Genomic DNA, 19,951 nt, shown 5'->3' with positions numbered 1-19,951 from the left:
CACATTGATTAGGGCTTCTCACCTGGGGGTCCACATCTCTCAAAATAGCTTTGATGGCTTTGGCATTTGTCCAGTGTCTATCTGATGCAATCCAGGCCAGTGCAATGGCCGCCCCCCTTTGTTCAACGAAATTCCTGCGGGATGCCAAACTCCCACACGCTTTCCCCAGCAGGCTTCACCTCATGGGTGGTGGCCAGGAGAGAAATAGAGGCGGCGTGGCAAGGAAAAATGCAGCATCCTCAGATGTGTTGGGCTGGAAAAACAGTAGCTGCCAAACTCCTGCTCCGTTACCCCTGTGGGCTTCATCCCGTTACCCCTGTGGGCTTCATCTCACACTAAAAAGAATTACGAAGAATATATACGATAAATATGCCAAAGAGTGAAGGCATGTCGTGGTTTATTACGTGGTCACGCTCATCTCAGGGAGTTCGTTTCCCCCCAATCAAGGTGGCACACAACAAAGCACTGTTATTTTGTTAAGGTTTGATTTGGTAAGGCTGCTAACCCGTCTCGCACCCAACCCCAACAAATACCTGGTGCCAAAATGGACTAGGAACCAGGCCTGTATGTAGTAAGAATATATATTAATGTATTTAAACCAAATTTGACAGATTTAACATCAGCCACCAATGCTGTGGGAACACAAGAACAAAGATGACTTCCGTAATGGCACCAATACAGAGACAATACTTAAGTATGCAGTCACAATTTCCAACGGCTTTCTTTTCAAATCACTCACCAATACAGAAAAAGAGCAATTCAAAGCACACCGTGATTGCTGATTCGGTTATCATACTTTTTCTCCCGGCAACCCCCACCCCCCAAACATCAATTAGACTTGACCCCTCTGAACTGAAGGCAAGTGGCACATTGTGGGAAGACAATGGGAACATTGTTTTGGGTTCTGATAGAAAAATGCCCTCTTTGGAACAGATTCAAAGAGAAAATCGTTTTGCACTTATTACTACTGATGCAATATGAGGGAAAGAAAAACAATGGGAAAATGAGTTTTTCCACACCTAAAAGAACAAGCAGGGCTTTGTGTTTGGGTCAGAGCACAATGGGAACAAAGGGACAATTTTGTTTTTCCCACCACCCATGCAAAGGAAATACAAGGCTTCACACTTCCGATTTAAAATGAAAGGGATCAATGGGGAATTTCGTTTTGCACCCCGCACACTCACTTGAACACAGGGTTTTGAGATAAAATCTTTTGAATTCAGGACCCCCCTTTCTGTATCGAAGTCAGGGGTTTTATTACAAATAGTCAACCAAATGTTTATGTCTATACCGGCTCGAAAACACAATGGGAGGATCTTGTTAGTTTCGAATGCTAACAAACCGTCCTGTGATTTCTATAGGAGAATTCATCGATTTACTTTAATTACTATGCTAAGGATCAACACAGACAAACAGGGTATTTTGCTATGGGGAAATAACTAGAACAATACTTGAAATATGCAAGGCCTACACCGTCTATGGCTTCGGGATAGTTTTACTTACAGAAGAGGCCTTGTAGTGGGCATCAGTGAACAGCAGGGCAGCTCTGGGACAACAAGGGTATCAGTCAAGGATAGTCCCCTCTGGCTCCTCCAAGGCGTCCCAGTCAGCTTCTATGTCTCCTGGTCGCTTTCTCCAATGCACGATTTGGGGCCTCTCGGCTTGGGTGTTTCTCGCAAGAGTTCAGCAGCAGGTTACCTCCCGGAATAAAGTGAAAAAGCCCAGTTCTGATGCCAACTGGTCTACTAGGGCAAATGACATCACAAACTTGTTGCACCTCCCACCTGTGTACTAATAGGACAATGAGTCGAGGGGTGCGAGTTAGGAAATCTGGGGGGGGGAGAAAACTTTGTTATCCCAAACTGACATGTGGGTTTGGCATAATTAAACTCTGAAAATCTATCCACATGGCAAGTACCCTAATTTTTCAAATCTTTACATGTATGGATATATTTTTAAGAACTACACTTTAAGGCCAATCAAATGATGCTCGTCTGAAGTCGGCACGCCCTGCCTGTGCAGAGATACAGTTTTTCTTTGTTTACTCAGGAGCCACCTCAGTGAAAAATATGACACTTCATAGTTCCCATGTTAATTTTGTCCTTCACCCTCACCCTCACAACAACTTTCAAATCTCTCGGAATCATGGGAAGGCCCAAATAAAATATTCCTTAATAACGTCTGTTATGTTTATCACACAAAGGGGATTACTGTCAAAGTCTGGAATGAGCATTGTGGCATATACGCTGCCCTTTTTAAGCAATAAAATGAATTCTTCTATTAATTAAACCCCAGATTCACGGCCTCGTTCACTCTAGCCCCACCTTTCTTTTCTAAGTTTCATTTACCCTTAAACATACGACCAGCCAGATGCTGTCGCATGTTTATCTTATTTAAAGATGTGAAGGCAGGCACATTGTTCCAGGAGTCCCGGGCTCACAAGGCAGTGCAGCAGGGTCATCATGCCTTACATTGGAGAGCCACAACCATGGCCTTCCCTCCTCCCCCCATCAAGGGCAATATTTGTGCTATGGAGGGAGTTGTTTCCAGTCACCTGCCAGCAAAATCAAGTGTGAAAAATACAAGTACCAGAATCCTCAGAGCTAATTAACTTGTCACACCTGAAACAGAAATGCAGACCCGCCTGAAAAAACAAAGAAACTCAGCCTCCCTGAAGATTGATGAAGTCATGAAAACGTGCGTTAGGAGGCGAAGCTAAAGACTGGTAACAGAGCACCTGCCTTCACATCTTTAATCATGTTTATCTTAGCCTATCCCTCCTTGGCATCCCAATGGTCCTGGCTATAGCTTTAATGCACATTTTATGGGAGATGTGACCTCAAGGTCACTTCTGCTGAAAAAACAGGCAAGGCTTTATCTATTTTCACCCATTTCCATCAATGGCAGTGTATTACTTTGTATTTTTAAGCAATGGACCCGATTGATTGTTGACAACCAAATCTCACTCTCTGCGTCAAGCAGAGGAAAGGCCTTCAAGGTTAAAGTTTAATTTCAGTCGAAATGCCCAGCTGCATGTACAATTCTGCAAGAAATGGCTTTTCATTTAGACACAATGCATTTTACTTGAAGCATTTTATAAGGCATCCAGGCTTTATATCCATGTGTAATGCATTTCTTTAATCTCACAGTTGCAAAAGATACAAGTATCACTTCCGTATTACATTGAAAATAATATACACGCTGCTATCTGTCTCTTTAAGTAGAAAATGTAGCTTTGCATGGATTTAGTAAAACAGCATTTTCAGCCACATGTCTTTCTCTTTGCTTGCTGAAAGGCATTGCGCATATCTTCACACTTTCGAACTTCACAGCATATGTCTCCTTCATTTGAGATTTAGGCCTGTCTTTAGTTCAATAGGCCTCATGTCTGACATCACCATTTTTGTGCTGAATTAGACTTCAATGGGACTCCACTTAAGCCAGTTTCGTTCAACTCACTCTGGCCCCTTTATTTCTGGCATTCAGGGGCTATATTATACCCCACAGTCAACTGCCTTATGATGGATTGGGATGGCGCAGCATGTCTCCTGTCCTGTAGGGCACAATTTTCCAATGAGTCACCTTCCTAACATGGGCAAGCGAGTGGAAGCTAGTTCATGAAGATTATGAACGCATTTCCAGAATGCACACCTTCTTGACATGGACTTGTAAAGCTCCAGCATCTCAGGCCAGCTGTCCATTCCTTGTCTATCAAGAGACTAGATCAGGACACAGCGGCTCAGCCTGCATTCTTTGAGGACTGATATTCGTTTTAGGGATATAGTTTCAGAAACCTTCGATATGGGTTGCACCCCTTTGACGGGGTCAGGTTTGGTTGCAGGCACTTCAGGAACTGGTGGAACATTGTCTGCTCCTCCTTTATATGAACCCGCTTTGATTCACAGAGGCCAATGCACACAAATGTTTCACGTTTGCTTAGTTAAACCATCTGGCCTGGAAGATTTCTGGCAGATCTGGCAAAACTAAAGCCTGTTGGAACCGAGAAATGAAGCTGCTGAAGGATGCAAAAGTGGAAAAAGTAAACACAGCTCACCTGGTCCCACTGGTGCCGAACCGTAAACCCTGGATCCCATTCATAAACTGATAGTGACCTTATTTTCTAGCAGTGAGATTCCCATTGCAGCGAGATGTGTATTATAAGACTGACACATCGCATATAAAACAGTATTGAAGCCCAGCTTCTTCATTATTTTATTAGTAGTTCCCACCTGTCTTATATATTTTTTTTTATTGCTGTGCAAGTTTTTGATATAATTGGGTGGGGAGCACGTTATACACGTAAAGGTTTATGAGTGCAGTAGCGGTTCTCGTTCAGACTCCTTGTCGCACACAGTGCTTACCATACATTGTCTTGTGCATCTTCCTCAAATTAATACAATATTGAGAAGAAGATGGGCAGTGTGGCACCAATAGAGGAAGAAGGGACCATTCAGAACCATGGTCTCCTCAATGTTGCAAATATGGGCTGCCAAGCAGTTTCATCCAGAGCCTCCTTGAGAAGCGGGGGATGCTGAAAATCTTCAGCTCCTTAGAGAAATTAAATCTTCTACCAGGACGTGCACAGTCCTGCTGGAAGTCTTTTCAAAGGAGCCCTGTTCTAGTGGCATCCGCCACAAGGAAAGGAACAGAGGAATAGACTCAAATGTACTTTCTCAAATTGTACCATTTTTTCCACTTGAGAAAATACAAGCTGCAGCCAAGTGTGCACGACCGTATTGCTCTGGATGTGCAAAACATGAAAGTTTAAAAAGGCTCTCTATGTCCTTGCTCATTGACAGATTTCCATCGTGCCACAGTAACTAATGGGACTGTGTCTTGCTTAGTTTGAAGTGTTAGGGCTCGTAACATAAAATGCATTATATGTGGCTTAATATATTCCTAAAGATCAAATAAAACATTCCAACTTATCAAGTAGTAGAGGGGAATTCCAATGGAAAAAGGTTTTGTAAGAGTGATAGCCCAATCGCCCCAGGCAGGTGCCCTTGAAGAGATTCTTCCAGGATATCAGAGCCAGTCAGCAGCCATGGTTTCTCAAGTGGAAACGTGGCAAGTCTCACCTGTGCAAATATGCTATGAAATGTTCATCCGGCCAGCAGTAAAATCCTGCCTGTCCTTATTAGATGCTGTCGAAGGCAAATTGGGATGAAGGCTGACAAACTTATTTCTATCTGCAGTTCTCTTTAAGGTTAATTTCCCTCTTCCAAGTGCAGGAAATCATCTCCAAAAGGAGGACACTGGTGCTACTGAAAACCAACAATGAAAACCCAAGACTGTGCCGATGAAAAGAATCACAAACTGGGACCTTGGATAAGATGGTCTGTAAGGGCACCAGACTCATCGGGGTTATGAAGACCCTCTCTTCATACGGGAGAACAAAAAGAATAGTGTATTTTCATTGCAATAATAGTGAACCACAGAAGTAGAGGAGAGTTGGAGTGTGAAGAGGCAGAAAATGGAGACAGAGAGACAGAGAGAGGGATTTTGAGGAGGTGACTCAGGTCCCTGAATGCTTTGAGTAGAGGGTCATGCAACAAGCGTTTGAAGAAAGTTTGGGACAGACCACAGTGGTGCGGAGATGCCAAGTGCATCAAGTTGCCGGAAGCTATGGGCAGATGAGTGGACAGCTGTTAATGTGAGATGCCACATCTGCCCAGCAATCTGGAGAAGGCCGAGATCCAGTGCTTGCAGGATGGAAACAAAAGCAAAGCTCAGGGAGGCCATGAGAGTAGTCAGAACAGCTCCGATACAGCGGAAGGGAGCAACAGAGAAGAACCCGAGCATCCCGCCCGGCAGTATACAGCAACACCGGGGTGAGGAGCAGAGATTTCATGAAGAGGAGCTGAGACGGAGGGACGCGCAGCTTGAACAGTTCCAGATCTGGAAGGTGAAGTAAAGGACTCCGTTGAGGGGGAACCTGAAGATGACGAAATGTTCTATGGGAGTCTTTGTTCCAACACTCCAAGGAGCTCAGTGACGAAAACAATCCATGGGACTGAAGGAGGACAGCTGTGATTCCAACACACCAACGAGCAGAGTGGGGCTGGAAAAGCAAGGAATCATTGGTGAATTGGTGCAGAAAAAGACGAAACTAGTAAAGGCTTTGATTTATGGGAGTTGTAGTTCTGTCCATCCAATGAGAGAAATTGTGCTAAATCAAGTGAATCCAGCATATAAATGAGTACTAAGCAAGGGAAGTGTGGCTAGAGTACAAGTGCAGATAATTCTGAATAAGGGAAGTATAAGGGCGCTGAACCAGTCAAAGCAAATTTAGAGAACACCTGCTGAGGAATCCAAATAAGCTCAGGGGGGCAGCAGTAACAGAGCTGGGGGGTAAGGAGAAGGTGACGAAGTCGAATTACCCCAAACCGGAAGCCTGCATGAACGGGGTGCAGAAGGATTTCACTGTGAATCAGTCCAGATATGTCAACAACCTGTGCAGTGATGAGGGGGCAGACATGCAAAGTAACAAGGACGTTGGAGCCAAGCCACATTAAGGACCAGAGCTGTATCTTGAGAACCGGGAACCGGTACCCCAAGCATTCGATACTCGCAGAGACCCCATCGGGATTACAATGGTCTTGGCATGAACGGTGCGACACAGTGGCAAATGGTTCATAGACTACTAAAATCTAGAGACATTGCTGTTAGACACCTTGCACTTACATTATTTCAAGAGGCTAGTGCTGACTAACCTCCCTGGTTTGCCGGGAGGAGTTAAGAGAACACTTACATGCTTCGAAGAATCTCTGAAAGCAAAAAACCAACAAACATATTTCAATGCTGTCGTAATTTTTTAGTCGACGTGTATGCTAAAATGCCACACTGGGAAACACTGAAACAGGAACTAAATATGGTTTCTAGCAGTTATACCGCGGGGATTCTCAGTGTCGAGAAGGACAGCATCTGCATTGTGTTATACATAATAATAATAATAATAATAATAATAATAATAATAATAATAATAATAATAAATAATAATGTTTGCCTGCAAAATGGGTGATGAGTATTCAAACAAGGTATCCATTGTGAAAATATGAGGGAGAAGGATGACTCCGTGTGATTAAGCAATTTTTTGGGTGAGTTGAGCAGTTGGGGCCGGTTGTGCACAAAAGTATAAAATGGCTTCAACTTGGAGGCAAGTACTGTTTGTGGTTGGAATCTGATAGTGGGCCCAGTGAATGAATGAAAGAGCGTAGGATCCCTCCAATAACTGAGGGGCACATAGCACCATGAGGCAACCCACCTCTTAAAGGCTTATAATAAATGAATGTCCTCACTCCCGGCCATGCAGTGAATGTGCAGATGGCGGGCAAACATGTGGCAAGTGATACATACCCACCCAACCATTAAACATCAAATATAATGCTATGTCAGGAATCTCTCTATTTGTCTGCCCCAAGTAAATTCTAGGCATAAACCCATGTGCAGCGAATACCTCTCTCCATCTCCTTCTCCTTTCGGCGGTGCGCCCCTAGAATACAATAGAGTCCCATGATAGATTTGGTGTAATTGTACACCTAGCTCCGTCCACCTTTTCCTTCTCATGCCTTCATGAGCATCTTATCTATCCTCTGCCCTCATCCCAACTATACACCCGGCTTTGCTCCTCTCTACCACTACTGCATGTTCCATCATACTCCCCCTTTACCTCTCTGACAGGCAAAGTGCTTTGATGCCATAACCTGCGACAGGAGGCGCTACAGAGATGCAAGATGAGATAGAAAAACGTAACAATAATGAATACGTAGGATTTATTCCTGCCAAAGAATACTGTTAGGACAAATAGCTGAAAACATTAACACTGTACATTTGCCGACTGTCTCCCCCTACCCTTATCCCAGCTGTAGAAGTGGGGATGCACTATCAACACACCAAACATAGCAGGAAGTTTAAGCTCAGAGGTTTTTTCTACCCGCATGAGGAACATGTACTAAACCCTAACACCACTGAGAATACCATTCTACCACATTAGGTCTATTTTCTAACACTAAGATGACAGGGTCTGCGACCCGTTGCTTTAGAAGTGGTAATTGACATTAAGGTGATAGGTTTTGCCATGCATAACACTAGGCCCATTTCCGAACGTTCTGTCATTTACTAAAATCAAATTACAGTCCTGCTTCCCTCCAGAGAGCTTTGAGGGCAGAGTTTGTGGTGGAGGAGCCGAATATTCACTAGCTATTGTGTCAAGAAATCAGACCCACAAGGTCCCTTTTATGAAGTTGTTCCCAGGACGCTTGAGCCTCCTACAAAATAATACTTTTGGTCCTTGGTGCAAAGCACTCACGAGTTACTGAAGGGCATCCTTTCAGTGTGAGCAAGGACCATGTGTAGAGAATATACCAGACACTGAACCAGGCTGTAATGCAAATGCCCGCGATCGAATCTTAGGACTGCTGGGTACATGGTAAAGTGGCTTGCAGATACATATAAACACAAAGAATGTGTTCTCCAAGAGTGGGGCCTCAATAACACTTCTCATGACAACACCTGCTTCCCAATAGATATGAGGCCTTGGGCTAGATGACTGTGCCAGAGACAGCGACATGTTTTAATAAGATAGTTGCAATGTGTATGTTTCAGGCTGAGGGGTTGCACGGCCTACACAGGAGGGGGATGGCAAACCTGAACAGTCTTGTGGGAGAGAAGCTTGTTGCTTCAAGTTTGTTGCTAAAAGGGGTTAGTTTTACTGTTCTTGCTCACTATGCAATTAGGCCATCTGCAGGGGATGCACTCACGTCGTCACTAGGACTGAACTACCCAATAAAATGTGATAATATATGTTGTGTTTACGTACTCATATAGATGACAGCCAATGAGGATGAAGAAATTCTAATGCACTTGACATTTTGGATAGTATGCTAATACTATCTTGTGATTTTTGTCTTCAAATACAGTAACCCACTGTGGGTGTGTTGAGAGCTTTTCAGTCTTTCTATCTTACGAGACTTACAACCGTGTTTTCTTGCAACCCGTGCGTTTCTTCAATATTTCCCGAAATCACCAAGGGTCTCCACAGCACACATGTAAAGAGTTGATTGCCTGCTTACCATCCTTGAAGGAGCCCGCATGCCTCTGCATCTTCTTCTTGCCAAACGTTCGCTAGAAAAATAAGATAAATACAATTGAGATGGGATAATGACCTCAATCCGTTACCTCTAACAAATTGTCTATCACAAGTTGCCTTGTTAATGATGTTAATCAATAGTTAATACCTAAATCAAAATGACTTGATCAAGATCACACATTTATTCAATCAGGCAAAAGGGAATGGAAGCACGAAGGGCAAAGCTGCCAGGCACACTTCGTTTTGAGATTCCTGGTTTAACTGTTTGCCATTTTTTTGTATTCATCTTGCCAGAGAACAGAAGTATCAGAAGTAGTTGCTATTTTACACTAGAGTCGGGGAAGCTTGCAAACTTTTGTAATAAGTATAAAGTTGGGCTTCTTGGGCAGTTCACATTTTCATTGTAGAGGACACTCCTTCAGGAAGAGTTGACATTATGTTTGATTGTTTCATGTAGAGCTATATTTGCCATTTTCATGGCCCCATGTTGCTTAAGGACTTCCCAATGGATGGGAGTGAAGCTAGTGGGTGTGTGTGGTGTTGTTTGTACCCACTTCTAGGGGATCTTGGTCCAGTGCCTACTGAGAGCTGGATTGAGCATACCCTAGGGTTGACGTGTCTTGGTATCAAGTCTGAGCAAGAAGGGTTAACGCCTGCATGTGATCTGTATTGACCTCGTGGTCATGGGTGTTTGACAAGAAGTGTAATGGTGGAGTAGAGGACCTAGTGCTGGTTAGGTTGGAGGCTGAAAGCTAAAATGGTGATTAGTACTGGCTTTGGGCGAGGTGATGCTACTGGTCACAGTCATAGGTGCCATTCATCTATCAGGACAACATAAATGGCCTCGAGTTCAACAATTACAGAATGGTACACATTTTGAATGTTTACATTTTGGAAATTGACATTTATATGACATTGCATGCAGAAAATGAAACTAGCAGCATTAGTAGACACTCTCTTACTGGTACTTGCTAGCATGGTCCTGGTGCAGTCTCACTATGCATGGTTGTTATATGGTTGGCTACGTTAGTTGCCATTTCATGATGCATGGCTGATCGTATCATCACCCCTTATAAGGCTGAGTGGCCCTGAAGTCGGAATATCTGTGCGGTACCAGTGGGCACTCTGATGGAAGGCCCTGGTCAATGGACTACAAATGACAGGCCGTGAGTTAGGGCCCTGGAATAGAGTGAATGGCCATGGGATATTTTGGAAAAGGTGATTTTCAACACATGAACATATGTGGGCTGTGCACCAAGGAATTACACGAGGTTTAAACTCAGATCACTGGCAAAAAAAGCATTTCAATCAGACAACCGATGTAGCACGTCATGCTATATCATTTGGCCGATTGGCCTTCAAGATTGGAATGCAATAGCTCTGCCAGAGAGCTAAAGCTTTCCCTTACTCGTTCAAAAACAGACCGCGCAAAAAAGGCATCAGAACCTAGTGTGAGAAACCTGAGGGTATTCTCCCAGGTAGAGCCCGGAATCCCTTATTCAGGTGACCAGGACACAGATATCACTGTTGGATCCAGTTCCTGGGGGTGGACCAGTGGGGCAGGATCCCCTGGGTAGGAGAGCCCGGGGTTATGCTCGGGGAAATACCTCAGGTGAGACACGGTACCATCACAGGAAGGATGGCGAGGGGAACGAAGTTCCTGAAGCTTTTATAAGCTATTCCCACTCATCATCCCTTCCACCCATTTAATCCACCTTACCCAAAGGTAAATCCAACAACCTCTCCAAATCTGGCAAATCTAATCGAAGTTCAAAACCTGTTTTACTCAAAAACCACAACTCCCACAATTCCTGTTTTTCCGTTACTTACCCAAACAATCCCAGTAATTCTTCTATTTCCCGCATTCCCAATCTGCTATGATATAACACTACCGTCCGCACAATCCCTCCTGCTCATTACATAATCCTGGTCATTCCCGGTTGTCTCTCAAAACCTACCAATCTCCCCCATGTGAGTTTATCAAGAACCCTATTGAGAAGGCTATAATTTCCTATAACACCTTTTGCCCCACCATCCCGTAGGATGCTCAAGAACTCGATCACCTTCCTTATTCAACCCGAACACTTCTTTGCAATGTAAACAGACTAATGTTAAACCGGTTTACCTGACATGTCCCAACCAAAAGGGCAGGCAAAGTCAGGCAATTAACCAAAATTGCACACACCTGATGGCCCATTCCTTTCCCTGCAGGGATAAAAGGTGGAGCATGACAACACAGTACAAGCAAGGCAGACCGCACGGTGAGACAGCTATCTAGACCTTTTAGTTCAAGAGGAGGAGAAAGGCGGTGAATATCGAGCGGATAAGAAGGAAAGACACAACCTTGCCCTTTTTGACACAGATCAGCGAAACCTCCGAAGAAGGAATTGTAAGACTGAGAACAATAGCCCAAGTGTGTTGCAGCAGATGCCGATGGTACACGGAGCGTACCTACACTGATACACAGGAGCAAGGGAAACTCCTGCTACCATGGTACCGGGCTTGACTATGGATACAAGAAAAGCCAAGCAGCTCATCACAGCCAGTGAGTAAAAGAGAAAGCCGATAAGAACCGAACTGTGTTGATTGAAAATCGCAAAGTAGCCATTTGAAGAAAGTTCAAAGAACTGTAAATTGTAAAAGGGAAAACCAGTTGCACAGGGAACCGGCACCGCGTGGGTGCCAACTCGAGAGACTCTGGTCAATCCCATGTTGAGAAAAACTACAGATACCAGAAGGCCATAGGAGAGAGGCCCAGATAGGTCGAAGTGGTCATACAGGAAATCAAGCCAAATCCCCATACAGTCGAAAGCCTTTGGCACAAGAACTGTAGAGAATGTAAGGGAAGTGAATCCTGCATTGAGAGAAAGCAATGGAAGCGAAACCTGCATTGAGAGAAAGCAATGGAAGTGAATCCTGCATTGAGAGAAAGCAAGGGGAGTGAATCCAGATTGTCATTTGGGGTCGGAGCCCGGAAGAGGGGGACGTAGGGGTGAAACTGTCACCCAAAGCATTTGTAGAACAGAACTGTGTGCTTGGTTGAACTATCAGGCCCTCGAGGGCAAGAGACCTTTTATTGGAAAGAGACTTTTAAGCCATCAGAGAACCTGATAGCTGGAGCGGAACTGTCAGCTCGTGCTGGGGAAAGCTAGAGTGTGTGCTGTTTTAGGAGACCCACCTTGTCCCGTGCTGAAAACGTGGGGACGGGAGGTCCCTGGCAATCACATCCTGACTTATTGACTTATGATTTGAGAACACTTCTTTCATTATTGAAACCCTATCCCACACTTCTTTTGTATTTGGCATAAGGATTGGAAATAGGTTTTTCTTTGTATAGGCCCTTTCATTTTGACACACCACCACTAGGACTGCCTTATTTTCATTTGATGGTCAACGTTTGCTTCGATCTTAGATTAAGGTTTAGGTTAGGCGTTCTTCCACCCTGCATTCATGTTCAATAAACACCCTTGAACTGATCACTTGTGTCTGTTTTTACTGTTGACACCATCCTTAAACTAGGCACTTTTTTCATTGAAAAAAAGTTTTAATTGCTCAGTGTTTGCCTTTTTGCTTAATAGCAAGATTAGAGGTTCTCTGGCTGTATGAAAGTTCAGATTTTTAACCTGCAGAAAGGTCTGTTGACAGAAAATGTAATTTGCGCACAAACCTTAGAGAGGCTTGTCGAATACAACGGCCGACATCTTCACAAAAGAGCCACCACTTTAATTATATAGCTATGTCCGTGCCATCTACTCAGATTTATTTTGTATTTTTAATTTGCATTTATAAAGCGCTCACACGGACCAGGGTCATTAAGGCGCTGTTACAAGATGATTTCTTAGTTGCAGAAATCATAGGAGGGTAGTCCGGTTACATTAGCCCACAAGATATTTGTCTTATTTATAGTCTTTTAGGTAAGTGGCTTGGTTACATTCGCCCTTGCCTCTGTTACAGAATGCAGGAGTGGTTACAGTATGCACGCTTAGTTACATTGGTTACACACGTGTGAGATGCAGCAGGGTTACATGTTGATGTAACCAGATGGTGGTTATTAATGCTTAACTTGCACGTAATTGTTACAAGATGACTTGACGTTGCAATTAGACGAAGCAACCTTGCAAATCTCTCCTTCAAATAGATGGGGCTCTTTCACACCAAGTCAACAGTGCACCCCATGGTCCTCAGGGTAGCCCCCCACAGCTGCCATTAGTGATCTGCCCTCATTGAGAGCTATGCATGTATTGCTCTAGGGGAAAGCATTTAAACTTCTAGTTCACACTCTCCCTCCCTCTGGCTTGTTCCCGGCATTCGCCTTTTGACATGGGCAATACTTGGCTCCGTCACTTATGACAGCTTACGCAGCAGTCCTATATTATTCATTTAGGGGTTGACAGCGGTACTTTAAAACAAAAATTTTAAAAAACAGCACACAATGTGGCCTACCACAGGCCAATTGCACGCCTGGCCATTTCACGGGCACAACACACAACCATGTTTTCACCTTAAAGTACATCCCCCTAATTAATTAGAAAGTGCCATTACTGGAAAAGGTGTCATTTTCCCTGATCAGAATGTCATGTGATTCACGGCTTCTCCCTGCAAATGTACCCCGATTTATCCAAACACATTCCCCCACCCTCGAACACCCTGGAGCTCCATAAGACCTCCTCGCTGGTGATTGGCGCCGAATAAAGGGCGAGTAACTTAAAATCACATTCCTATAAAAATACCAGACGAGATCTGCCAAATGATTTGCAAACTAGGAGATGGAAATGGCTGTCACGAAAGACCATCAATTTGGTGTGTCAAAGATCCTTACCCAAAAAGCAATGGGCCAAGTAGCAAAGAGGTACACAAGAGTCAATCCAGAAGTAGTGGGGGCAGAGAATACATTGGCAAAGTGGTGGCAGAGCCTAGCCACATGATCTTGCTTATGTCTAAGGGGAAAACACAAGCCAAGCCAGCAAACGACCCAACCTGGCATTCTGTGCCACAACTCCACATAACACAATACCCACACGGGCCGACCGCCTTCTCCTTCCCCCTCAACACATATATACCTGTCATCCAGCATCCCAAGGCTCACAAGACCTGTAACGTGTGTCCTGTCTCCCCACACCACACAGAGCAAACAAGTAACAATCGGCCTCATTACGAATTTTGTGGAATCTTGGCAGTAATACCACAAAGATACCACCAAATGGTATTACCATTACCACCACTTGGATAAAAAGGCAAACCCTGAAAAAATTAAATAACCATCAAGTTTATTTGTTCATCTATTTTGAGCCTGTCAAAATTAGCTGGATATACGCTACAATCACAAGAATGCAAATACACTTCCTCTCCTGATGAACCATTGTTAGCAACAATGGGGTAACACGTGTTGAGAGAGATATAGTTAGGCACAGATAATCAGTTTAACAAAAAGAATTTTTCTTGAAGAAGCTACTGAACTATAGGTGTGGAGTTAACACCGAATATCAAGTTGTATCAAGGATTGAAATGGTGTGAAGTAAACACAAAATTGGAACAATTTTTGTTTGAATGTTCTTTAATCTATTGTGCAAAAAAAAAAAAAATGAATTGACTCACCTTGAACATATTCTTTGAATAAGGTTGGCGCATTTGAGTAACTTTTCCAAACTTCTTTTTTTACTTAAACTGCATCTGTGTAGCAGCCACACAGTTTTGGGATAAACTCATGCTGACAACCTAGTACAATCACTTTGAAGTGCACATTTAGTTTACTTTGTTTTACAGCCAAAATTAGCGGTCGCCAAGGGAACACTTCTTTACTCAAGGCTGGAAAGGTTTTTTCTAATCCAGTATTGACACCTGTTTACATGTGATAGGCAGTGTTAGTCCCCATGAATTGGAGACCAAAGGAATCCTTGGAGATTGTGGCAGTATTACCAGCAGCGGTATTTCCACTGGTGGTATTACCGCATATTTGGCAGTTTTTAAGCAGCAAGGTGGAGGAATTACTTCTTGCATTCTGCTGGAGGTTTTTCCTCTGCCTTACCTCCAAACCTGTAGTTCGACGTTGTGGTAATGCAGCAGTAATCCACTGTTTTTTCCAAACCGGCAAACTCGTAAGGAGGCCCAAATTTTCCTTTACTTGCAAAATGCATTTTGACTTCTGCTTTTAGAAGAAATAAGTCAGACAAAATCCACAATTGTCTATCACATTTATGTAAAGTAAGGGTGACCAGATTTTCAAAATAAAAAAAAGGGACAGACACAGCCATAAAAGTACGACTGCCACTCGTCCACCCCACCCGCTCCAACTCCCCCCCACCCTCCCCCTTCCCCCTATATCCTAGGCTCTCACCACCCTAGTGATCACACTGTAAATAATTCACATTCCCAGCACGGCTTTGTATAAACTGTGGGGGTTTGGCTGTAAATGAAAGTATGTGAAAATCAAAGGTTAGAGGCCTTGGATACATGCTTATCACTCAGCCATTTTTGTGGAACAATCAGTTAGTACATTGGGCAGTTACATAAAAGGTCGGGGGTTCGGAGCTCATCATGGGATAAGGTGTTAAAATATAAACAAGTGAAAAATATGTATGCTAAATTGTGGAGCTCACCCTCCCTTTCCCCAAAACCGGGATGGGACAGGGGGGACTGGGGACAGACCCGGCAAAACCGGACGTCTGGTCACCCTATGTTAAGTTGCATATGCAAAATGCTGCTCTCCCGTTTGCATCGGTACCTTGTGGCACTTGTGAACTTCTTGAGCAGTCCGAGGTGAGCTGGAGTATGGGGCGGTGCCCTGAGATGGGTGAGCCTTGGGGAAAGGTCGAAGGTGACCGACCGACCCCGCCGTCCTCAGCCTGTCGGCGATTGGAGGCTTTATAAACGTGCTTTTGCAGGAATCCTGAATGCGGCTGTCCAGTTGCATAAAGCATTCCCCGTCACCCACCTGCGCGTGATGCGAGTGCTTCTCTGTGATCCCTGTTTAGTATTCACTGCTGGGGACGGGTGGGGGGGGGGGAGGGGGAGGCTGTGGGAACTGGCTCACAGTTTGTGCTCCACTGCACTGTATTGTATCGAGATTTATAGTGCGCAACAAAACCAGACTGCATCAAGGCGCTAAATGAACTGGGGACAAGCAGTAGTGCTTTCCGTCACGTGTTACTCTCATCAGCTCCATCTTTGGTTTTAGTAATTATGCACCCAATTGGAACCCCTAGATGTAACATATCCTTACTGATGTACCGGAATACATTTAACCGCTCCCACACCCCCAGCACGAGAGTGGGTGGCTTGGACATGCAGGGCTTTACTAATGACTTCTGTGTCAAGAAGTTGGCTCCTGCAAAACATGGCATTGTGGCGATGGATACAATTCATATTGACTGCGGCATCCTTCTTGGCACACCTTTACTAATTAGCGTTCCTTGGAAAAGTCATTTCTTTTTCTGGGCAGTGCATGAAAAACATATTTTACAAATGCAATGGCGCTTCCTCTATGAAACAGTTTTTCGCCCTGATGAATTGTTTGACAGAAATACATAAAACATCTGTTGGTGATTCTTGTCATATTTATCATGACTGGAAAAATAAATGCATTCGTTTATCGTTTATGTATTTTAAGGAATGTACTTATGTATGTTCTAACTCAATACATTAACAAAATAAATGGTTTTGTAAAGAGAATGGTAAAGGAAAATACATGTGATAATGCGCTTTTTTAGAATAATAAAAGGATGAATTCATTAATTGAATTGTGAATGGTGTGACGACTCGTTTCCTAAAACAAACTTGCAAACCGTGTTTTGATAAGTCCCCTCTACACCCTGCATTATGTTTGCGATGCCTCTACCATCCTGTCACTGGTTTCCTTTTTTCTGCCCCTCCAATTCGGCCTCTTACGTCCCATCACCTTCCATTTGGCCACGTGGCTCTCAATCCCTCTTGATGTGTCTCTCATCTTCCTCTTCCTCATTTCTAAACTCACAGTCCGATTCCGTCTCGCCTCTCCCCCTCCAATTATTTCTCATTGTTCCTTCACTTATGTTTTCTTAGTTTCTCTCCTGCTCCGTCTTCTCTTTCTCTCCAACCTATTCCCTCTTCCCTCTCAACTTTCCGATCTCCAACCCCTCCTTTCAGTTCACTCCCACATCCTGTTTCTGTCCCTCCTCTAGTCCCCTCTGCCATTATGACAGCCTCTCGCTGCTGTTCTCACTTCTCTCTCTTCTCCCCCTCCCAATATGGCCGACCCTCTCTCCTCTCCCTGCTCCATCTAGACGTTCTATTCCCTCTTTCCTATACACCACCTTTCACTCCGCCTCTGCTGGCTTTACTGTTTAACCCTCTTCTCCCATTCTCTTCATCATGTTCTCTCTCTCCCACTTCTACCCCTAATTCTGTGTCCCTCTCTCGCTACGTGTCCTGCTCTCCCCCACCCGCCGTTATCCCCCCTTTTCTTTTTGTGGCTTTTCCTCTCTATGCTCGCGGCTGCACTTATTCCTGGTGTGGGGAGGTGGCAGAGGCCACAGTCCTGGCTTATTTCCAGTGTGGTTGGGGCGCCAAACAAAACAGAACACCCCGTGGCGGCTCTTCCATGCTGTGTTTATTTCCTGAAACTCGCACCTGACCCTCGGGTGAAAAGCTGTACTGGCTGAGCAGCCAATTGATCTCAGGCTGTGTGATTCGCTGGATCACCCCGCCCCCATCTCCAGGGCAGATCGCCAATAACACTTCCCTGCAATCATGGATATCCTAAGAGGGTGGGTGCAAAGCGTGGACCTCCATATTTGATCCTGCTCCCACTCTTGTGTCCCCCAGTCCTCTGGTCCTGCTAAATGTGTTGCCAACCTGGGTGTTTGCCTAAAGCAGCAATGATAGTAAAGTCACATTTCCTCAGCAAAGATGAACTTTGCAGACCTGTGGCATTGAAAATGGGCCTTCCCTCGGTAAAACCAATGTTTTGCTAATCTGGATTATTGCCTCAATTGAAGCATGCGAGTCAGGTCCAGATAACCGTGCTGGCCAGCTTCTGGTAAAACGAGCCTCTTCGCATCAACAGGTCCCAGGGAGGAACCCCAGTGATTTTCCATTCCTACATGTGCCATTGTGATGGATAATAACACACATGCATTTTTTATCCATCCTGTCTGCTGGATTGCCTCACTGTTTTGCAGGTATTCACTCTCTTTCGGGCTATTGCCTCTCTTGAGTCATACTACTTTTGACAAACATATTCCCATACAATGAGGTTGATTTTTCATTGTATTAGTTTTCTTTTTAAATCTGCCTAATTCAACACAGAGGTAATAATTTCATGAAAGAGCAGCATATTGGTTGTGGAAATAGAGATGAGCAACACTGCAAGATCTGGGTTCAAACATTAGCTTTGCTGACTGAACAAATAGTCTGATCTTGTTCAAATGCCGTCACACAATTTTAAAGATGCCAAGGGTGGTGTGAGAACCCTGAAGGCATCTCACTTACTAGTCCCGCGGGATCTGTCATCCAGGTGGCCAGGATACGGCCATCGTTATTGGATCCAGTTCCTGGGGTTGGACCAGTACAGGAGGATCACCTGGATGGGGGGGTTGTTGGGGAGTGGAAGTGGGATGCCGACAAGTGAGACGCGGCACCCCCTTCCTTCTAAGACCTTTTCCCCATCCTACCCTGTAGGATATTTTGAAGTTCTACCCCACCCCCTTTTCCGACACGAGCACTTTCTTACACCGTAACAGAAAATGGAACTTTCACCAGAGCTGTTTAACTGACATGTCCCAAAACAAGAGTCATGTCAGGCAATTGACAATCATACACACTTGACAGCCCTTTACCTTCCCCACAAGGACAAAAGTTGGAGCAGGAGAGCACACTACGAACAAGGGCAAACGCACGAGGAAACAGCTACACCAAACCGGCAGTTCAAACGGAGGAGAAAGGTGTGAGACCTGGAAGGACGATGAAGGGGGAACTGCCCCCTGCCTTTTTCAACTCAGACCCGCAAAGCCTCCGATAAGGGAATTGAAAGACCGGGAAGTACAGCCGACGTGTGGAGTGACTGATGTCAACGGTACACGTGGGCCTCCCGCATTGATAACACAGGCGGGGAGGCACACTGGCTACTGTGGTACCGTACTTGACTCCAGAAGCAAGCCAAGCCAGCGGACCCGACACAATCAGTGAGCTGGAGGAAGCTGATGGCAAAGCAAATTGTATTAAGCCCAAGGTTGCAAGTGGCAACGTTAGGTGAACGCAAGAACTTAAAAAGACGTGTGTGTTTGAACTTTTGGGAAAGCCTGAGAAGGGCCAGCTCCAGAGTGGTCAGGCGCCACAGGAGTGCTCATTTGAAGGACTCTTGCTGGCCCCTTTTTCATTGAAACTTCAAGTATCAGAAGGCCTTAGGAAAGGGTGGCATGAGGTGTCGGAGTGGTCCTACAAGGGTCACGTCAAATCCCTTCTACACTTGAAAGTCTCTGACCCATTGCAAAGAGAAAGCAAGGAAAGTGAATCCTGCATCGTGAGAATGTAAAATGAACTGTATATTTGGGAAACGTGAAACACAATTTAGGGATGTCTTTGAGTTGGGGTGAAAAGTAATGCACCCATGAACACTGTATAGACAAGAGTGAACCCAGTCGAGGGTTGTCCACAGTGGGAAGTTGCAAGCTTCATTTGAAAGGCTGCAGTGAACCTGACGGAGGGAGGCCCACGTTGGAGAAGGATCCAAGCCTGGCAGACAGAGATCCACGGAGCAGAGAGCAAATCGCCCAAGGTACAAGATTATCGAAGGAACTTTTTGTTTGTTTGTTGTGATACATCAGGCCTTCTGGGGCAAGAGACTTTGCAGAGAAGAGACATGGCCCTTCAAGGTTCCGATATCATTGA

At 44.7% G+C, this 19,951-nt stretch overlaps 1 protein-coding gene across 2 annotated transcripts in view; it reads right to left on the bottom strand.

The window, feature by feature from the left end:
- ARHGEF16 (Rho guanine nucleotide exchange factor 16) overlaps nucleotides 1-19,951 on the bottom strand; it is a 440,772-nt gene that overhangs the window by 311,507 nt on the left and 109,314 nt on the right. For both annotated transcript variants that reach the window (XM_069610226.1, XM_069610225.1), the window contains exon 3: nucleotides 9,072-9,123. In XM_069610226.1, the coding sequence (XP_069466327.1) occupies nucleotides 9,072-9,123 (52 nt within the window). The remainder of the gene's footprint in view (nucleotides 1-9,071; nucleotides 9,124-19,951) is intronic.

Source organism: Ambystoma mexicanum, chromosome 8, assembly GCF_040938575.1.
Source record: "Ambystoma mexicanum isolate Mex_15411 chromosome 8, UKY_AmexF1_1, whole genome shotgun sequence".
Classification (NCBI taxonomy): Eukaryota; Metazoa; Chordata; class Amphibia; order Caudata; family Ambystomatidae; genus Ambystoma; species Ambystoma mexicanum.
Note: the sequence above shows the minus strand (reverse complement) of the source record. Positions and strands in the feature narration are given on the sequence as shown.